Source organism: Chiloscyllium punctatum, chromosome 2 (assembly GCF_047496795.1).
Source record: "Chiloscyllium punctatum isolate Juve2018m chromosome 2, sChiPun1.3, whole genome shotgun sequence".
NCBI lineage: Eukaryota > Metazoa > Chordata > Chondrichthyes > Orectolobiformes > Hemiscylliidae > Chiloscyllium > Chiloscyllium punctatum.
This window is the reverse complement of record NC_092740.1, coordinates 111,199,162-111,222,061: the sequence shown is the minus strand read 5'-3', so window position 1 is coordinate 111,222,061 and position 22,900 is coordinate 111,199,162. Positions and strand designations below refer to the sequence as shown.

Genomic DNA, 22,900 nt, shown 5'->3' with positions numbered 1-22,900 from the left:
CTGGATCCAATGGCAATGTCCGGAATTGAACACTAGGACTATATGGACCAGGACCTTTACTTGTGTAAGCTCTCACTTTGATGTCATAAGTGGTGTCCGGTTTTAGGTTGGTGAGCTTTAAACTTGTCTCGGGTGAGGCGACAGAGAGCTCAATTCGATTATTTGGGCTGTTAATATCTCTGTACAAAACGTTATATTTGGTAATTAACCCATTCCTTTCTGCCAAGACTGGTGGCTGCCAGGTCAAATGAATCGTTGAAGCTGTGGAGCTTTCAGCACGTGGGTTTTGGGGAAATCCACTCGGTCGTTCTTCTGGAATCGTGATTTCTTTCACAATCTCCTCCCCAAAGCCAACCTTATTTTTTGCGGAGAGTTTGAAGAGGTAAGAAGTGCCTTTATGGATGTCAGTAGCTGTATAATGGTCATCCTTTTCTGAAAATTCTAATGTTGTCAGCAATTCAGAGTCCTTGCGTCCAAATTTTAAACGATAACCCAGAAGTGGTCCATAGGTTTCTACAGGAGGATGCCACTGAATAAGAGCGGTGTTCATCTGTGTATGGCTAACAAGGAGTCTTGGTTTCCCAGGAACTGTAACAATAAATGAGATTTATTTTGGAAGTCTTTCCTTAATATTCCCACAGGATTTATGCACAAGAAATATACACTTATTTCAAGTAGCTGTCAACTGAAGAAAGAATTACTGTCACATACGGAAGTCTGCATTCCCTTAGAATCACCTCCCCAAATTTTCATTACATTTGCAAAATGTCTCAGGATTGTGGCTCTGATGAAAATATGGACTAGTGATAATATGATTAATGTAATTATCCAAACTCTGTGGCAAAATAATTTTATGATAAATATAAGTTCAAGGTAAGAATTGACAAAAAAAAAATCAGTAGCCATTACGAAGTCAAGCAGCTCTCATTAAATTCAAGAGATTACAAAGATCAAACTGAGAGAAATGGTCCAACAATTCAGAATGTAATTTGAACAGTGATGACAAAAGTGCTGGTTTTACAGGGAGGCAATAGCCTAATGGTATTATTGCAAGACTATTAATCCAGAGTCCCAAGTAAGAGCAGACGATGAGGAAGGCAGAGAGGAGACAGGTGCAAGAGATGCCGGGGGAAGTACCTGTCAGGAACAAGTTGGATCTTTTGGAAACAGCAGAGACAGATGACACTGCCAGTCCGCGAGGCGGCCAGGTCTGTCAATCAAAAGTTGGCGTGGAGGCAGAGCGGAAGAGTCAGACATCGCACAGAGCCGTGGTAATAGGGGACTCCATAGTGAGAGGAACTGACCGGGGTTTTTGTGGGAGCAGGCGGGACTTAAGGATGGTGTGTTGCCTTCCTGGTGCCAGGGTTAAAGACATCACAGAGTGCAGGACATCCTCAAGGACGAAGGTGAACAGCCAGAGGTGGTGGTTCATGTCAGCACAAATGATGTCAGGAAGAAGAGGAAGAACATACTACAGCGGGACTTTGGAGAACTAGGAAGAAGGCTGAAAAGCAGGACGTCCAAGGTGGTTATCTCCAGTTTGCTTCCAGTTCCTCAGGCTGGTGAGGCCAGAAACAGGGAGATAATGGACTTTAACGTGTGGCTGAGCAACTGGTGCAGGAAGCAAGGATTTAAATTCTTGGATCACTGGGGTATGTTTTTGTGGTAAGCATAAAATTTTATAAGAGAGAAGGTTTGCACCTTAATATGTTAGGGACCAGTATTCTGGCAGGCAGCACAGCTACGTTTAAACTAAGTAGCGGGGGTGGGGGGGGAACAAACTGGATGTTTAAGAAGAAAATTGAAGGGAAAGTTAGAACAAGGGAAGTCAAGAAAGACAACTGTATCAATGAGACAGAAAACTCAAAAAGGGATCATGCTGTAAGGTTGAGTGAAATAGGAGTTGATGGGAAGGGTGAGGCCAGTAACAAATTTAAAATACTATACATGAATGCACGAAGCATTACAAATAAGATGGATGAGCTTGAGGCTCTTTTCGAAATTGGCAGATACGATATTGTGGGGATAACTGAGATGTGGCTTCAAGTGGACAGGGCCTGGGAAATGAATATTCAAGGCGACACGTGTTTTCGTAAGGACAGACTGACAGGCAGAGGGGGTAGGGTGGCCATGGTGGTAAGGGATGATATTCAGTATCTTGCGCGGGGGAACCTAGAATCAGGGGATGTAGAGTCAGTGTGGATAGAGCTGAGAAACTGTAAGGGTAAAAAGACCCTCTCATGAGTTATCTACAGGCCCCCAAACAGTAGTCTGGATGTCGGATGTAAGTTGAATCAGGAGCTGAAATTGGCCTGTCGCAAAGATGTTACTACAGTTGTTATGGGGGATTTCAACATGCAGGTAGACTGGGAGAATCAGGATGGTATTGGACCTCAAGAAAGAGACTTTGTGGAGTGCCTCCAAGATGGATTCTTAGAACAGCTGGTGCTGGAGCCGACCAGGGAGAAGGCAATTCTGGATCTGGTATTGTGCAACGAACCAGAATTGATCAGGGACCTCGAAGTGAAGGAGCCATTGGGAAGGAGTGACCATAATACAATAACTTCAATCTGCATTTTGAGAGGGAGAGGGTACAATCGGAAGTGACAATATTTCTGTTGAATAAAAGGAACTATGGAGCTATGAGGGAGGAGCTGGCCAAAGTTCAATGGTGCAATACCTTAGCAGGGATGACAGTGGAGGAACAATGGTGGATATTTCTGCGTATAATGCAGAAGATGCAGGATCAGTTCATTCCAAAAAGGAAGAAAGATCCTCGGAGGAGGCATGGGATGCCGTGGCTGATGAGGGAAGTTAAGAAAAATATAAAGTCAAAAGAGAAAAAGTATAACATAGCAAAGGTAAGTGGGAAAACAGAGGACTGGGAAGCTTTTAAAGAACAACAGAGGATTACTAAGAAGGAAATATGCAGATAAAAAATGAGGTATGAAGGTAAAATGGCCAAAAATATAAAGGAGGATAGTAAAAGCTTTTTTAGGTATGTGAAAGGCAAAAAAATGGTTAAGACTAAAATTGGGCCCTTGAAGACAGAAACAGGGGAATATATTACGGGGAACAAAGAAATGGTAGAAGAATTGAATCTTCAGATCTGTGTTCACTGGGGAAGACACAAGCAATCTCCCTGAGGTAACAGTGGCTAAAGGACCTGCACTTAAGGGAATTTATATTTGCCAGGAATTGGTGTTGGAGAGACTGTTAGGTCTGAAGGTTGATAAGTCCCCGGGGCCTGATGGTCTACATCCCAGGGTACTGAAGGAGGCGGCTCGAGAAATCGTGGCTGCGTTGGTGATTATTTTCCAGAGTTCGATAGATTCGGGATCAGTTCCTGCGGATTGGAGGTTGGCTAATGTTGTACCACTTTTTAAGAAAGGTGGGAGAGAGAAAGCAGGAAATTATAGACCAGTTAGTCTGACCTCAGTGGTGGGAAAGATGCTGGAGTCTATTATAAAGGATGAAATTATGACACATCTGGATAGTAGTAACAGGATAGGTCAGAGTCAGCATGAATTTATGAAGGGGAAATCATGCTTGACTAACCTTCTGGAATTTTTTGAGGATGTGATTCTGAAGATGGACGAGGGAGATCCAGTAGATGTAGTGTACCTGGACTTTCAGAAATCTTTTGATAAAGTCCCACATCGGAGTTTAGTGAGCAAAATTAGGGCGTATGGTATTGGGGGCAAAGTACTAACTTGGATTGAAAGTTGGTTGGCTGATAGGAAACAAAGAGTAAACGGCTCCATTTCAGAATGGCAGGCAGTGACCAGTGGGGTACCGCAGGGATCAGTGCTGGGACTGCAGCTTTTTACAATATATGTTAATGATATAGAAGATGGCATGAGTAATAACATTAGCAAATTTGCTGATGATACTAAGCTGGGTGGCAGGGTGAAATGTGAGGAGGATGTTAGGAGATTACAGGGTGACCTGGACAGGTTAGGTGAGTGGTCAGATGCATGCAGAGGCAGTTTAATGTGGATAAATGTATGGTTATCCACTTTGGTGGCAAGAACAGGAAAGCAGATTACTACCTAAATGGAATCAATTTAGGTAAAGGGGCAGTACAAAGAGATCTGGGTGTTCTTGTACACCAGACAATGAAGGTAAGCATGCAGGTACAGCAGGTAGTGAAGAAGGCTAATAGCATGCTGGCCTTCATAACAAGAGGGATTGAGTATAGAAGTGAAGAGGTTCTTCTGCAGCTATACAGGGCCCTGGTGAGACCACACCTGGAGTACTGTGTGCAGTTCTGGTCTCCAAATTTGTGGAAAGATATTCTGGCTATTGAGGGAGTGCAGCGTTGGTTCATGAGGTCAATTCCTGGAATGGAAGGACTACCTTACGCTGAAAGACTGGAGCAACTGGGCTTGTATACCCTTGAGTTTCGAAGACTGAGAGGGGATCTGATTGAGACATATAAGATTATTAAAGGATTGGACACTCTGGAGGCAGGAAACACGTTTCCGCTGATGGGTGAGTGCCGAACCAGAGGACACAGCTTAAAAATACGGAGTAGACCATTTAGGACAGAGATGAGGAGAAACATCTTCACCCAGAGTGTGGTGGCTGTGTGGAATGCTCTGCCCCAGAGGGCAGTGGAGGCCCAGTCTCTGGATTCATTTAAGAAAGAGTTGGATAAAGGTCTCAAGGATAGTGGAATCAAGGGTTATGGAGATCAGGCAGGTACAGGATACTGATTAAGGATGATCAGCCATGATCATATTGACTGGTGGTGCAGGCTCGAAGGGCAGAATGGCCAACTCCTGCATCTATTGTCTATTGTAATGTTCTGGTAATTCAGATAACGAATCCTGCAACAAAAATGGTGGAATTTAAATTTAATAACAATCTGGAATTAAGAGTCTAATCATGACCATGAAATTGCAGTCCATTGTTGGGAAAACCCCTACCTGGTTTCATAATGCCTTTTAGGGAAGAAAAACTGCTGTCCTTACCTGATCTGGCCTACATACGACTCCAGAACCACAGCAATGTATTGATTCTGAACTGCTTCCTGGGAAATTAGGGATTGGCATTAAATGTTGGCCTAGCCAGAGGAGCCCACATCTCAGGAATAAATAAAAAAAAGCTTTTGTTTGTGACTTTTCCAGTATCTGAAATCCAGTTACTTTTATATATTTAACACTGTCCAACTGCATCCTAAATTCAGCTGTCATTCACATCTGAAATATTAACAGTGGATCATTTAGCTTGTTGAGCCTGTTGAGCTGCTCATTAAGATCATGGCTGACATGTTACTTCTATCACATATTCAAGTCTATCCCTATAACCCTCTGCATTCCAAAACCTACCAATTTCTGTCTAGGATCTGTTGGGTAGAGAATCTCCAAGACTCAACAATCGTTTGAGTGAATAAATTTATCGCCATCGAAATCTTGTTTCAATTTCTTATTCTAAGACCTCTTATTTGAGACTCCTCAGCCAAGCAAAGCCTTCTCCAAACACCTGTCCTGTTACATCCTTAAGAAACTTCAGATAATATATGCCTAATCTATTTTATCTCTCCTCACAGGACAAGCCTTTTCTTTCAGGAATCAGGTTGCTGCAGGGATTCTCAATCAAGGATCTTGAAAATCTACAGAATGTTTTCAAGAGGTCCAACAGGTCCAGGAAAATGTCACACGTCTGTTCACTTTAATGAAGTATGAAGGCACCCATTCTAAAAGGATCACAAACCAACAATGTGCATGTGGTAATATTGCTAAGAGCCTTTTAATTCACCAAGTAAAAAATAAGGATGTTAATGTCAATGGAAAGCTGTGAGAAATTAAGTTAAGCATTTAATTTATAAAGTGGCAACACTGTAGTCAGATCTTCAGTGACTGATTCACAGATTATTAAAATAGATTCAGGCGGTTCATATTTGTTGTCAACTTTTAAGTTTTAAATTCAAAAACAATAACTATAACATTTTACAGATTATACACTTTGCATGAGTATCTTGCATTGAGAATCATACTTCAATTATTTTCCTGTTCGGTGTGGCCTCTCGGGTATTGGTAATGATTTAACTGTACATCGAACTTTGAGGGCTTTCAATGTCTCACAAAGGAGGGAATCTAATGGAGGCATTAAAATTACAAAAACATTTGACAGAACAAAGGTAGAGAAGAGGTTTTCACTCATGGGGTCATCTAAAACAGGATGTCTGAAATATAAGGTCACTAATAAATTCAATGGGGAATGCAAAAGGAACATCTTCATCCAATGATGGGTCACTGGACTTGAAACATGAACTCTCTTTTCTTTCTATAGATGGTGCCAAACCTGCTTTGTTTCTTCAGTATTCTCTGTTTTTGTTTTAGATTTCCAGCATCTGTGGTTCAGTGTCGAGAGCGTGGTGGTGGAAAAGTATGGTATTCCTGATGAAGGACTTTTGCCTGAAACGTCAATGCTCCTGCTCCTCAGATGTTGCCTGACCTGCTGTGCTTTTCCAGCACCACACTCTTGACTCTGATCTCCAGCATCAGCAGTCCTCACTTTCTCCATCTGTAGTTCAGTGTGCTTGTTTTGCTATAATGTTTAACATGTATTGATAAGTATAATGTGCAAATGAATGTGATACATAGCTGGTCATTTGAAAATTTGTTGCTCAGCTGCATTAAGTTTTACAAACTCAGCTTTTCAGTTGATTGAAAGGTGGGGTGGCGGGGGGGCGCAGTAATGTGAATACTGGCACTGAATTATTCAAAAATACACTGATTAGCTGGTGAGATGAGAGAGCTTCTGTTGTGAAGCTCTGCTTCCAGTCAGCTTTCTGCCACTGACAACAACACAAACAGTTAATCCAGAAGAAATTATTGCAGGAAAATCAGTGTTGAACAGCTACTTATGAAATTATGTTTCTGCCATTTGTTGCACACACTCTAGTTGAGTTAGTGAGTTATTCTGCATCTGGTTGTTTCTTAACAACAACAGAGAAGGTTCGTCAGGCTGATACCAGATATGAATGGACTGCTTTATGAGGAGAGGTTGAGTAGGTTGGACCTGTACCTTTTGGAATGTAGAAGAGGAAGAGACAAAAATAACATGAAAAACTGAAGAAGGGACACTGTATCCGAAATGCTAATTCTGCTTTCTCTTCACAGATACTACCAGAAAGAGAGACCACCTTACTGAAGCAGTTAAAATTCTGAGGGGACTTGACAGAGTAGATGTGGAGAAGTTGTTTTCCCTTGTGGGAGAATCTAGGACTGCAGAACAAAGGTTGTATATCTAAGACAGAGATGAGGAGAAGTGCCTTCTCTCAGAGGGGAGTGAATCTATGGTATTGTTTACCAAACAAGGCTATTGAAGCTATATCAATAAGTACTATCAAGGCTGAGATAATTTTTTAGTCAGAAAGAGAATCAAGGCTTATGATGAAACAACAGCAAAATGATTTGAAGATTATCAGATCAGCCAATGAATAGCATAGCAGACTTGATGGGACTCCTTTGTCATATGGTCATTTTGTTTGAAGAGATTCAAATAACAGAGGACCTGAAACTGAGTAAACAATTCACCAAAACAAAACTAAGCTGCCAAACAAAACCACAATGCAGTTGTTGGAATATACAGAAGAAGATTCCTTTCAGAGCCCACTGGTTACTGAAGAGACCAAGTAGAAACAAACATCCCACTGGTTACTGAAGAGACCAAGTAGAAACAAACATCCTTTGCAGTGCCACTGAGGCAAAGCTGAGACATTATATCAAGCTAAATCATCAGAGTGACCCATCCCAGACACTAATTTCGTCACAGACTGCAAGTTGATGGTTTAGTCAAACTGAGGATCAGATACTTTGCAAAGTCCAGAAACCAGCCTGACGCATCCTCACCACCTTTAGAAGGTAATGAAAAGTTAGAAGTAATTGGCTTAAAACGCCCAGTAAGGGTTGCAGACTCCCACAGTTAGAAAATAGACGCCAATAGTCACAAGCAACGTGGGAGCTTGTTAAAATGCTGGGTATGACTATACAACACTGAATGTAAAAGACAGCTCTGTACAATGCTCCCCTGGCAAACTTTACAATGGTGCAGACTCCTTCATAGATAGCACTTCACAGGTATCTACTCCGCATCTCAGTCAGATGGTGAGAAAGAACATCAGGTCCCAATAGATATAATGGATGACAAGTAAAGTCTACAAAGCCCCAGAGGACCATTTCATTTGAGACCGATGACTGGTAGTGAGTTTGATCTGAAGGTTACCAGGTGAAACTGAGGAGAGTCTTTCATGATAACCTCGGTTGGTACAGGAACTGAACCTGCGCTGTTGGCATCACTGTGCATCACAAGTCTGCCATTCAGCCAAATGCCAAATGAGCCCTGACAGACGATGACCACATCCAACAGAAGCATCCAATTGACTGAACTTTGGCTGGATTTGTTAAGGAATTGCATCCTGTTCTTGTCAAACCTAATCTGGAGTTGTGGATAACAGGTTTGACAGGCATTCACGTGGAACATCAAACTCCTGAACCATTCTTATCAGATCGAGTATGTATAGACACACGCACACAATCTCAGTTACGGAGATGTTGTCTCAGTTAGAGAGATGTTTGATATTCTTCGCAAGCTTTGTTCATTAGTATCTAATTATGAGAAAACATGAAGCATTGCTGTATCTTGGTTCTGATATGTTGGCATCACATTTTCTGAGTTCTATTCTCACACACCCTGCAGTTTCCTTTCGGTCTGCCTGGTTTTCAGTTATGTCATTCACCTACCATATAAAAAAAAATTCTTCAAGTAATGGCTGCAAACAAATGTCTGTTGATGCAATGGGGGGTAAATTTGATTTTTCATGGTATTTGGAAACAGGCAGGATTGAATCAACTGCCCGTGAAACATCATTCCTGAGTTCCATTTCACACGGGTCAGAGAAAGGAAAACCAGGAAGAAATGGAAACTGGCTGCCAATTTGCAATTACTCCTTTTACACTGCTGCATGCCGCCAGAATTTCCCATCGCCTTTTTCATGAGCTGAAACCATGCTGTTACTCTCCGGTTATTACTGGGGCCCTGCAGCATCGATCAGATAGACAGTGAGAACGTTCATGCACAGTATGGCATGCCAGGTCAGAATGACAGACAGTAGCTGCGGAGCATTTAGATGGGCTTGTGTACTGTGTGGATTGAAACGTACAGTCATTGTCTCCGAATATCTCCGAACATCTTGAGGTGAATTCTCTGGTCTTGAGGTAGGGACAGTAACACTGTGCCATAGGAGCCCCCCCACTCTCATCCCCATGAGCAATTTGAATGAGCACTCTGTGTTGAACAGATCACTTGGCACTCACCTCTGATGATTTCACTTTCCAGGAACTAGTGAATGGATGTATATGGAATCAGGGAAGATGGAGGGAGGCTCCAATGAGAAAAAAGGGAAAACTGAAATTTGATACATCCCAGGTAGGACACTATTCAGGTTTAATAATTGACAAGCAGGAGACCGAAGGCTCCTCGTTGCTTATAGGATGGAGTTGGTGGGAATGAAACTGAATTTGATGGTCACATGCCAGAGCCACACCGTTTTCTCATCTCCATCTCAATTAACTTCTGGACAGGTAGGTCTAAGCCAAGCCATCAGTCCAGGTCCACAGAGGTCCATTAGGGACAAGTTAATGACCCCTTAGAGGGCCTTGTAGGATACCACGGGAGAACACAGAGCCTGACGGAGACAGATCTGGAGCAAGGCCTACATGGGGCAAGCAGGGATCTGGAGGGAGGCGAGCAAGAAAGACAGCTCGACCTGCTGGAGCCTGCACCAAGCCTGAAATGAAAGTTTTACATTAAGTTTGCCACAGACAATGACCACCAGTGAAACAAATATGGCAAGAGCAGCAAAGGACCCACTTCCTTCCACCACCACGCCCACTTTGCTCCTCACCATGGCCGGTAATCTGGGAATCTCACTGGTGGGCTGTAATTTTGGGACAGTTCTTGAACCTGTCACAGGCCTGCTGTTAGCTGACAGGCCAGCACTCAAAGAAGCTGACAGCTGTTTGACCTTTGTGAATGGTACTCAGAAAGAATGGCAAATTTGAACCTCAGTCAAGAATCCAATGTCGTTGCTCCTTTAGACTGAAACCCAGTTTTCACCATCAATCAAGAATCGATAATGTCCAGGAGGTATGCAGTCACTGGGCAGGTTAAAATCACAGAATTGATACCAGGGAGAAGACAGCTTTATTTGTGCCATCATGCCTGCACCTGATCTTCAAGTTAGCATCACTACAAAATGGCAGTCTCCTGATGGTAGGCCCAAACCTACCAAACAGACACACGCTGTCTATTTCAAGACCTGAATAACATTGTGGGACATGAAATGAAGCAGAACAAGATGGCAGACAAAGACACGATCCTCCCTGATGCACTCAGTGCTTTCTATGCTCAGTTTGAGCAGAATGCCAGTGGTGCAGTGACACCTGCCCCAACAGCCCCGGAAACATCTGTTCCCTGTGTGACCATTGTAGACATCAGATCGGTCTTCCTGGGAGTCAACCCAAAGAAAGCATTGGGTCCAGATGGTGTCCCCAGCTGAACACTCAGATCCTGCATAGATCAACTGGTGGAGGTATTCACTGACACTTCAACCTTTTCCTCCTACATGCTGAAGTCCTCACCTGCTTCAAGAAGACCACCATCATCCCCGTATCTAAGAAAGCAAATGCAATGTGTTTAATGACTCTGGCCTGAATAATCGTGAAGTGCTTTGTAAGGTTGGTCATGGCCCACATCAACTCCAGTCTCCCAGCCTGCCTTGATCCCCTACAGTTTGCCTAATGACGGAACAGGTCCACAGTGGATGCCTTATCCCTAGCCCTGCACTCATCCCTGGAACGTCTGGACAACAAGGACACCTACGTCAGACTCCTGCTCATTGACTACAGTTCCGCCTTCAACACCATTATCCCGTGCAGACTGATTTCAAAAACTTTGTGACCTTGGTTTGGCTCTGTCCTTTGCGACTGGATCCTCAGCTTTCTGACCCACTGATCGCAATCAAAGAAGACAGGTAACTGCACCTCCTTCACAATAACACTCAAGACTGGAGCCAGCCAAGGATGCTTCCTCAGCCCTCGACACTACTCCCTATATACCAATGACTATGTTGCCAAATTCCAAATGAATGCCATCTCCAAGTTTACTGATGACACTACTGTAGCGGGACAGATATCTAATAACGATGAGTCAAAATATAGAAGGGAGATTGAAGGCTTGGTGACATGGTGCAATGAGAACAACCTCTCTCTCAATGTCGGCAAACGTAAAGAACTGATCAGTGACTTCAGAAAGGAAGGAGAAGAACACACCCCCATCTACATCAACGGACTGAGGTTGAGAGGGTGGAGAAGGTGCAAATCCTCGGAGTGACAATAACCAACAACTTGTGCTGACTTCCCACGCAGATGCAATGGTCAAGAACGCACAACAAAGCCTCCTCTTCCTCAGGTGGCTTAGGAAATTTGGCATGTCTCCAAAGACCCTCATCAACTTCCACAGGTGCATCATTGAGAGCACACTGTCCGGCTGCATTATTGCCTATTATGGCAACTGCTCTGCTCAGGACTGTAAGAAATCACAGAAGGTGTTGTGCAAAGCACAAACCATCACAGAAGCCAACCTTCCATCCATGGGCTCCATTCACACGGTTCGCTGCAAACTTCTTCTGTCATGCAGAATGTACAGAAGCCTTAACACATCCACCAGCAGGTTCAGGATCATCTTTTTCCCTGCCATTATTAGACTGATGAATAGACTCTCTAGCCTTAAAATATGATGATCTTGCTAACCCCAGTGCATGCCCTGTGCAATGTAACCTGTATGCCTCTGTCTGAGTCTTTTTGATCTGTAAATCCTTGCTTATTATGATCTGCTTTTACTGCTCGTAAACAACGCTCCTCACTGTACCTCAGGCCATATGACAATTAGTCAATCAATCACTTGTACAAGGATATGGGTATGTTATTTCTATTGAAATAATGATCAAATGCCTCAATTAAACCTGCCTACATCATAATTTCAAGTACTGCATTACATATGCTTACTATTTTCTATATGAAAAAGATTCTTCTCACATCACCTTTGCTTCTTTTGCACATCACTTTAAATATATGCCTACACTTAGGAGCAGGAACAGATCCATAAGACCATAAGACATAGGAGCGGAAGTAAGGCCATTCAGCCCATTGAGTCCACTCCGCCATTCAATAATGGCTGATGGGCATTTCAACTCCACTTACCTGCATTCTCCCTGTAGCCCTTAATTCCTTGAGACAACAAGAATCTATCAATCTCTGCCTTGAAGACATTTAGCATCCTGGCCTCCACTGCACTCTGCGACAATGAATTCCACCGGCCCACCACTCTCTGGCTGAAGAAATGTCTCCGCATTTCTGTTCTGAATTTACCCCCTCTAATTCTAAGGCTGTGTCCACGGGTCCTAGTCTCTTCACCTAACGGAAACAATTTCCTAGCGTCCACCCTTTCCAAGCCATTTTCTTGTACGTCTCTGTTAAGTCTCCTCTTTATCTTCTAAACTCCAATGAATACAATCCCAGGATCCTCAGCCATTCCTCATATGTTAGACCTACCATTCCAGGGATCATCCGTGTGAATCTCCACTGGACACGTTCCAGTGCCAGTATGTCCTTCTTGAGGTGTGGGGACCAAAACTGGACACAGTACTCCAAATGGGGCCTAACCAGAGCTTTATAAAGTCTCAGTAGCACAATGGTGCTTTTATATTCCAACCCTCTTGAGATAAGTGACAACATTGCATTTGCTTTCTTAATCACGGACTCAACCTGCATGTTGACCTTTAGAGAATCCTCGACTAGCACTCCCAGATCCCTTTGTACTTTGGCTTTACGAATTTTCTCACCGTTTAGAAAGTAGTCTGTGCTTTTATTCTTTTTGCCAAAGTGCAAGACCTCGCATTTGTTCACGCTGAATTCCATCAGCCATTTCCTGGACCACTCTCCCAAACTGTCTAGATCCTTCTGCAGCCTCCCCACTTCCTCAGTACTACCTGCCTGTCCACCTAACTTCGTATCATCGGCAAACTTCGCTAGAATGCCCCCAGTCCCTTCACCCAGATCATTAATATAAAATGCAAACTGCTGTGGCCCCAACCCTGCGGGACACCGCTCGTCACTGGCTGCCATTCCTTTTATCCCAACTCTCCGTATCTATTCTATGCGCTAGCTCATGAGTTTAAATCCTCTCCTCTTGGCCTTCTTTTCTCCAAGGAGAACAGTGCCAACTTCTTCAATCTATTGTCACAACTAAAGAACCCTATTCTTAAATTTGGATCTTTTCTTTGCAGAAACTTGTAAATGAAAAAATACAGTGAGGAGCTATTGAGAATCATTGGTCTCAGAGACAGATTTATTTCTGTTTATTGAGTTATTTATGCTCATTTGAGATTATTCTGATACTTGTCAATGTTTGCCTTGCAGGACAAGTTCAGTGGACCTTTGCTCAATTCTTTTTTTTCTTTCTGCTCACCAGCATTCTTCAACCACAACAGCCAAGGTGTGTGTGTGTGTGTGCGTGTGCGTGTGTGTGTGTGTGTAGAATGTGACACATCCAGTAACAAAGATGGAAAGTCTCCACCTCTGAAAAAACAAAAGGTTTCAACAAGTAACATCGCTTTTTGCAGAGAAATGAGTTCCATGTACATTTTCTGAAGGAAGAGTTTAATTTTATGATTTGTTTAACATTTCATTTAATTGCTTTCCAGTAAGGGTTTAAGACATACAGCTACAGCCAGTGTTGTTTAGGTTCCTTAATTATTGTCTCAGGATTGCACACATCATGCTGATATGCAAGATGTTAATTCATTTGGGTGGGCTCACTGATTCCTTTTTTGTTAAGTTGGATAACTGGCCCAATCAAGAACAGATGACAACTGTTCTTGGGCTGGGAAAAGCCAGCTAATAATGACTGTTCATGAATGAAATGCCTGAAATCCAATAATAGTCTTCAGAAATCACTTACCTGCACCAGTGGTTACCACAAGCTTCGCTCTGCTTCGAGCTCCATCTCCTTTTGTTGTATAAGCTGTCACAGTGACAGAGTAGGTAGTTTCAGGCAGAAGTCCAGAAATGATCATTTCCTGCACACAAAAAAGGCAAAAATATAAAGCAATAAACACATCGCGAGTCTCTTCTGCAGTTTTAGACCATCGTTAATTCAGGTCTCTCAATAGCACGGGGATACAGAAAATTATTGGATGCTATTTCGTGTTAATATTAAAAATATATTGACCTTTCAAGTATAGATGCTGTCAGTTTTTTAGGACATACACATATTTCTTCTTTTTGCACAACATTTTAAATTCATAGTACTGTGGCAACACACATCTTACACTTGATACAAAAGCTATTGTGCAGGGTTAATAGGTTGTGTTTGTGCAGTTGTGAAATCAATTATCTTTAGCTTTTGTACACTTCAAAAGAACAAGTGACAAAGGCAGGAGTTATTGTAACCTGTCTTACGTATTCACTGCCTAAATAGAAATACAGACAGAGACTTCTGGGGCCAAAACTTAATTGCCTTTTTTTCAGAGACCAGACACATGACTGTGAAGCATAACAGAATTCTGTAAAAACCCTGTCCTGCACAGGTTGAACTTCTGATCGGTGATTTTCCTGCTTATCAAGAAAACTCCAATAATGTATCCAAGTCTGATGTTCTCTCCACCTGCATTTACTCACAAATGCTGTATAACTGTATGCCAACCACCCCCAACCATCCTTGACCTAATTAATTACCTCTAGTTCGAGGTTAATCTGGGCAATGATCAATTGGAGTCGTCCAAGAGGATCTGGAGTACTATGGAGCAGATCAAATCAGTAATCAAACAGATGGGATCTGGATGGTGACCAGTCAGGGAGGATCTGGGCAACAATCATTTGATGAGGATCTGCACAGTAAAGTGATGGAGCAGATCTAATCAGTAATCAGGCAGTGTGGATCCAGTGATCGAAAATATGAAATTGTCCATTTTGCAGAAAGAATAAAAATGCATTTTGGCTAAATGCTGAAAGGTTGCAAAGCTCTGAAATGCAAAGAGATGTGGGTGTCCAAGCACAAAAAACATAGAAAGTTAGTATGCATGTACAGCAAGTAACCAAGAAAGCTAATAGAATGTTATGGCTAATTGCCAGGGGAACTGAATGCAAGAAAAGGTAGGTTATTCTGTAGTTGTACAGGCCATTGTTGAAACTTTATCTGGAGTACTATGTACTTCGAGAAGGATGTTAATGCTTTGGAAGCAGTTCAAAGAAGGTTTACTAGACTAATACCCGGAATGAACAGATTTCCTTAAGAGTAAAGCTAGGCTTTGTACCCATTGGAGTTTAGCAGAGTCTGAAATGACAATCGAAACATGTAAAATCCTGAGGGGTCTTGACCAGTTGGATCTTGAAATGATGTGTTCTCTTCTGGGAGAATCTAGTCCAAGGTGTCAGTTTAAACATTAGAGGTCATCCATTTAATACAAATATGAAAAAAAGTGTTTTCTCTAAGAAGCATGAATTTTTGGAACTGCATCCTCAAAATGCAGTGGATGCATAATCTTTAAATATCATTAAGGTAGAGATAATTAGATTCTTGATTACCATGGAGGTGAAAAATTATAGGGGATATGCAGGAATGTAGATCTTAGGGTCAAATAGATCAGCCATAAAATGACTGAATGGCAGAGCAGGTTTGAAGGGCCAAATGGCCTACTCTTGTTCCTTGTCAATATGATCAGCTGGGAAAGATCTGGCAGTGGTCAGTCTAGGAGGACCTGGAGAGTAATGCGGAGGAGCAGATACAATCATAATTAATTGTGGCAGATCAGGTCAGCAATTTGGAGTGGATCATCTGCCCTTTGTAGAACAAAAACGTTGATTTAAATTGAATAAAACGTTTTCCATATTCAATGAAGGACTAAACCAGATTACTGCCAGATGTTGAAGGCAAAATGTATCTAGGGTACCTTCCTTACTAAAGGTGTTAAGGCATCAATGACATCTAGCAACCAGTCAGTTCTAAAACTCGCACTCAGTTACATAACTAACGCAATTGAAAAGTTTGAGAAGTGGTCAAAAATCAAAAGAACTGGTGTTGTTAAATCTGTATTCCTCCACAACTCTGACCACAACAGATAACCCTACTCAAAAACTATGGGTTCCTGATCATGAACAAACTATTGCAAAAAAAAAGTAAACTATTATAAGTAGCAACATAGTTTCCTTCTTGAGAATTGCTACGCGTCCTTCCCACATAGGCAGAGCTTCACAGGCCCAAGGTGCAAGGACAGTGAGCAGATTCAGAAGATAGCTTTAAGTCCCATCTTTCCAGATATTGCATTTTTTTCCAAGAAGTGCAGAATGTGGTGGGAAGTAGTTATAACATTTGCTGGTGAGAATAAAAGGTGGAAGTTCAAAATGTAACAAATGATTATTCATAGTACATATCCTTGAAAACATCAAATTAAGTTGACATTTCACACACACTGCAATTTTCCCATGGAGTCTGTGAGCATGTGTTAAATCAGAGGCAACTGATATATTCCAAGGAGTTGTGCTAATATCTACAAAAAACATCAGGTGTTTCATGATATTTTATGATCCCCGCACAAAAATAATGCACGTGGTGCAAAATACACCTTCCTCTGATACTAGTGAAAAGAACAGTGCATAATATTTTTCTAAATCGAGTGGCAGTTTTAGTTTTACTTATCAACAGGATGTGACCATCATTCACTCAGTCAGCATTTATTTACCAGCCCTATTTCACCTTGGGAAGGTAGTGGTTAGTTGCCTTCTTAAACTGCTGCATATGGTGTTGGGGTACCTACAATGCTGTTAGGAAGGGAATTCCAGGATTTTGACCCAGCAACACTGATTTGCTAATACATTTTCCAAGTTAGGATGGTGAGTGGCTCGGAGGGGAACTTGCTGGTGGTTGTAATCCCATGCATCTGTGTCTGACTAGGTGGTAGGAGTGGTGGGCTCAAATATTGCTATTGAAGCAGCCTTGGTGAGTTGCCGCAGTGCAATGACTGCTTTTGTTTAAATACATTTCAATCCAGTTACTTAATCCCAAAAATTAAAATCCACAGGATAATTCCTGAGGCATCATTTTCAAATGAACAAGTAGCATTTAATTCCATGCAATGTGCTCACTCCAAAAGAGTAAAATAAATAAACGAGTTAGTACAAAATAAAGTTTATAAAATGTCTTGGAAACCAGTTAGTGCATGCAGTGCAGTGCAGCAAACCAACAAAAGGAAAAAATTGCAAGAAGACATTGTGTGAAGACTGAGGATTGACAATAAACACATGTTTGTACTTGTCTGATTATGCTTTACTCACATGTTCAGCAGAGTCATCATTTTGCCACTGATTGAGACAAAACCAAATCGATAGAAAGAAAAGATAAAGATTTCAAGTGTTTATTGAATTGCAAACTTTTACTTCAATATATTATTTGTTCATGGGATCAAGTGTCACTGAAGGCCAACATTTGTTATCATCCTTAATTGCCCTTCAGAAGGGTGTAACAATTATTGAAATGTGTAAATATTTCCACTGTTATGCCTCATACCTTTGAATCTGTTGCAGGTTTTTAAAAAAAGTTTAGAATTTGTGATTTGGAAAATTCTAATTCTTTTGAGGAAGGTTTGTTTCATACTGCATCTAAGGTTTTAGCACATAGCTAAAAATGTCTGCACATATTTCAATTTGGTTAATATGAAAAGAAAAAAGAATTGTTTCACCTGGTCAATGTCTTTTTACTGCAAAAGGGTGATGTTCACTGAATTTTTCATCTGATATAAAATGATGAGCTTTTCAGTTCTGTCAGTTGACTAATTTGACCAAGTTAGGTGAATCAACAAGAACTGAGAGCAGCAAGCAATGTGGGCTTACGTTCAACTGAGGTAAAAAAAATTTCTACAAGATTGAAACTGGCAACTAATACCTGGTGTTGTCTGATCTTCCAATACCAAATTAACACCAGAATTTACTTTAAAACTGATGAGAATATGCTGCTTGTACCCTGTAAGCCATAAAGGGTGTAGACATTGTCCAAGATGTCAAATTATTTTGCAGACAAGTTGTGCTCTGGTATCATCTACAATATTTAACTCTGAATACTGATTTATGATTATTGTTTTTTCAGTTTGTTATTTAATAATTGTCCCTGGCATCATGATCAATCCTGGGCAATATTTTGCTCCAAACAATAATTCAATAAACACAATAAATTTTAAAGACTATTTAGGGGAGGTAGTGCTGTAGCGCAATGTCACTGAACTAGCAATCCAGAACTTCAGGGTAATGTTTTGGGGACATGAATTTGAATCCCACATGACAGATGGTAAAATTTGCATTCAACATAAACCTGAACTAAAAACCTGGCCTTTTAGCAAACATGTAACCACTATCAATTGTTGTAAAAATCCACGTATTCACTCATGCCCTTTAAGGAAGGAAATCTGCCATCCTCTCTTGGTCTGGCCTACCTGTGACTTCAGAATCACAGCATTGTAGTTGACTCTTAAATGTCCTCTGGGGAATTTAGGGTGGGCAATAAATGCCATCTTAGCCCAGCCAGTGATGCCATACTCCCATAAACAAATCAAAAACAAAATTAGCACTATCGACTGGGAGATCCCCTGGCTGTCAACATATACCTTTTCCGAAATGAAGGTTCAAGGTTAAAACTAAGTTCCCAACAACAGGTCAGTAAAAACTTATACCATAAGGGCTCCTTTAAGATTGACGTGCTCATGATGTCATCACTGTATTGTGGTACGTGACCTAATGATATCAAAACCTGTTTCCATCTGACTGAGTGCTCCTGCAGCATGTCTTGCTGAGGAAGGTGTACTAAAATACATCCAAATTGCTTAGCTTTGAGACCAGACAGGTAAGTGTCAGTGATTAGAATGTACATATGTAGATAGCAGTACTTCAGTAATACATGAACCATGTCAGCTCCCATAACACAAATGTAAGTATAAAATCACAATAGTTATAAAACATTAGGTATCACATTATTTCATGCTAATTACCTCAAGGGCTCCTTAAAGATTGAGATAACATAAAACACCAAGTTCGTGAATTATACCTCGGTGTGGTGCTGGCTGGTATGTACTGTTGCCTGGTTAAGATTATGATCATTTATAATTACAGAATAAAAAAGTCATAGAATCCTGACAATGCAGAAGAGGCCATTTGGCCCACTAGGTCTATTCTAAGCCTCCTAGGAGCAGCCGACCCAGACCTAGCCCCAATTCTACTCCTGTAACCCCTGGCTTACCATGGCTAACCCACCTGGTCAGCACATCCCTTGGCACTAAAAGGGCAATTAAGCATGGCCAATGTACATAACCTGAACATCTTTGGACTGTGGGAGGAAATTGGAGCACTTGGAGAAAATCCATGAACACACTGGCAGAATGTACAAACTCCACACACACAGTCACCCAAAGTTGGAATCAAACCTGGGTCCCTGACTCTGCAAGGCAGCAGTGCTAACTATTGAGCCACTGTGCCAAAAGATAATATTACATTTCTATTTTTGGTAGTCATCCAGCAGGGCAACTGAGAACCATTCTGTTTCTTTCTGGTGTGTCAGGCCAGATTTCAAATACAGAACTCTGTTTCTCTCTCCACAAATGATCAGACTTGTTGAATTTCTTCAGCATACTCTGTGTTTGTCTCAGGTTTCCAACATCTGCAATGTTATGCTTTCAGCATTATGAAAGCTTTCCCATCCATTCAGCACCACCCTGCAATGTTTGAAGTCGCCAAGGCGATGACAGTGATATTAATTCAGCACACATAACGACAACACAGATTGAAGATGGGTGGGGGCTTTGATGAATTGCACTGTCCAAATATTTTGTAACAAGTGACCATGGAGCAATGCAAAATTGTCAGCAAATGATGGTCCAAATTGGCCATGTGAACAGAACCTTGTTTTAAGTATCCATATTTGGTGATTTTGTTTACCCTTTTCCAAATGAAGTTTATAACTTATTCCCTTTCTCAGTTATCTGCCCGCAGCATCCTTGGTTGCAGTGTTACTGAGTCAAGCTTCCCACTTCTAAAGGCAGACTACTGGCCTGCTTCAAGACTGTGTAGTCTGTGGTCCTGCTTATCAGCAGTTAGGGATACCGAAGGAGTAGCTAGCTGAAGGTTTGCCCACCAGATCACATTGCACTCTTCAAAGCTCTCTCTTCTAACCTCCTTTCCTACAATCAACTCTACTGTTGGTACATATCTTTTCATATATCACCATGCTTAACTGGTGGACAGCAGGTTCATTGAAGCAAACCGTGCTTATCTGTTTTTAGAAAAGGTGCCAAAGGAACATACAAGACTCCCATGAGCAACTCTGTGTGCACATAGGACCAGATGAAAACAGAAAACTTCTGGACACCAGTAAATTGTCCTGTAGCATCCAGGGATGTGTAGGCAAAGTAGATTAACTATGGGAAATGTGGAATTATGGGATAGTGTAGGGAGTGTGTCTGGGTGGGATGCTCTTTGGAGAGGTGGTATGTACTCAATGGGCCAAATGGCCTGCTTCCACACTGCAGTGATCCTATGATATGATTATCCTTGTCTAGAAGTAATTGGACTGAGACCACTCAAATACATGCTGTGTAAATCATTTCCTATTGAGTTTGGTTTGGGGCAATGAGATGGTGTGGTGTTCTGCCTTGTGGGGAATAGTGCAGGGGAAATATTTAAAGTCTGTAGAATCTTAGAGTAAATTATAGCAAAGCATCAAAATAATCAGCTATTTCAGTGAAGAAAACAATTGCACAAAGTCAACATTACTTCTAAAAGAGACTCTTGACAACAACTGACCTCAGTTGAATTTTCTGAATTAAGTTTATTTTTTGATTCTTTCAAAGGATTAGAGCATCAATGTCTAGACCAGCACTTATCAATAGGCCATAGGTGCTCTGGAGAAGACATTACTGAGATGGCTTCTTGAACACATGCAGTCCATAGGGCACAGGCACAGCCACCATGCTGTTAGGAAGGGAGTTTCAGGATTTTAACATAGCGACAGTAAAGGAACAATAAATTTTAGCCAATATTTAGCCTAAGGGTGGGGGTGTGCATGTTTGCGGCGACTGTGCAGACCACGAAGTACTGGAGAAACTCATGAGGTCTAGTCACATCTGTGGAGAGCAAAATAGAGTGAACGCCGAGACTAGTACGACTCTTCAGAATTGAGAAATATTCAAAAATGTTTCTGTTATATTTTAGAAGCGGAGGTCCAGTGCAAAAATTAAAGGGATGTTAATGTTGCAGAAAGTGGAAAAGAGATGTTAAATGGCTGCAAATAAAGGTGTGAAAGCTAGAGAATGGGTCCTCTGTTCTAAGACCAAACTACACACAACTTTGCCATCATTTCTGCCCCCAAATGTTTCAAAACTGGGGCCAATAGACACAGTCCACAACCTATGAGATATATCATCCTGGTTTTGATTTTTCTAAAGAAGTTGTTCAGGGATGTCATAACACATCGGTGGAGCAGTCGGGACCTAAATATGACCTCCTGGTAAACGGGTAAGGACACTACTATTGCGCCACAAGAGGGCCCTGCACCATGGTTTCCAGTTTTTTGAGCAACCTTCCCTTCCCACTGCTAAAATCACGTTTTTTTTGTTAAAAACTAGCAACCACCATCACCCTTTTTAATTAATATTTTTAAAATTCAACTTATTTTTCTGTTCAACCCACTCAGAAATGTTATTTTTCGATTCTATCTGTTCAGAGATGTCGTTACACATCTCTGCAGCAGGTGGGACTTGAACCCTGGCCTCCCAGTTTAGGGGTATGGACATTTTCAGATGATTGGGCTGGAGGTGAGTTGAAGTTTTTAAATCTCCATTAATTAACAATTTAAGGGCCTTAATTATTGGCACCTTTCTAGCTAATAAAGGTTTGGATGCTGCTGTCAAAGGAGGCTGGCTAAGTTGCAATACATCTCGTTTAAGATGCACACAACTCTTGTTGTGCTTGAGAATGGAAGTACTAAATATTTAATGCACAGGAAGGGGTACCAATCAAATGGTCTATTTTGTTACTTGTAAGTCATTGGAGCTACACTCATCCAGGCAAGTGCAGCATTCCATTACACTCTTGACTTGCACTTGAGACAGTGGACAGTTTTTAAGAAATCAGTAGTGAAATATCTGTTGCAGAATTCCCAGTCTCTGACCTGCCCTTTCTGCCACAGTATTTATGTGCCTTTTCGAGATCAGTTTCTGGTCAATGGTAACGATGGGATGTCGAGAGTGCAGGATTCAGTGATGCCATTTAATGTCAAGGAACAATATTAGATTATCTCTTGTTGGAGATTGTCTTTATCTTTGCTGGCACTTGTTGCAGGGTAGGAGAAAGTGAGGACCGCAGATGCTGGAGATCAGAGTCAAAGAGTGTGGTGCTGGAAAAGCACAGCCGATCAGGCAGCATTTGAGGAGTGGGAGAGTTGACGTTTTGAACTTAAGCTCTTAATCAGGAATGTCACATTCCTGATGAAGAGCTTATGCTTGAAATATTGACTCTCCTGCTCCTTCGATGCTGTCTGACCAGCTGTGTTTTTCCAGTGCCACACTTTTTTTGGTTTGTATCGGGTAGATATTTCTTACCACTTGTCAGCCTCAGTCTGAAATAACACCGAGAAAACAATTACTGTGATCTGAGTCAATATAATGATATTTGCTGTTTATAATATTACTGTGTTCAGTCAAGAGTCTGCGGATGTGGTTGGCAGTCCATCTTCAAACTTAAAGGCAATAGAAAACTTATGGATGTTTTTATAACAGAGGAAACAGTTTGTT

At 41.5% G+C, this 22,900-nt stretch overlaps 1 protein-coding gene across 25 annotated transcripts in view; it reads right to left on the bottom strand.

Moving 5' to 3' along the window:
* LOC140487787 (receptor-type tyrosine-protein phosphatase delta) overlaps window positions 1–22,900 on the bottom strand; it is a 2,436,480-nt gene that overhangs the window by 163,295 nt on the left and 2,250,285 nt on the right. For 10 of the 25 annotated variants that reach the window (XM_072587053.1, XM_072587138.1, XM_072587046.1 and 7 more), the window contains 3 exons: window positions 17,403–17,429; window positions 14,032–14,149; window positions 1–588 (listed from right to left, as the gene is read on the bottom strand). The exons of 6 other annotated variants lie outside the window; for them this stretch is intronic. In XM_072587053.1, the coding sequence (XP_072443154.1) occupies window positions 1–588; window positions 14,032–14,149; window positions 17,403–17,429 (733 nt within the window). The remainder of the gene's footprint in view (window positions 589–14,031; window positions 14,150–17,402; window positions 17,430–22,900) is intronic. 9 more of the 25 variants (XM_072587157.1, XM_072587090.1, XM_072587249.1 and 6 more) reach the window with 1 other exon arrangement.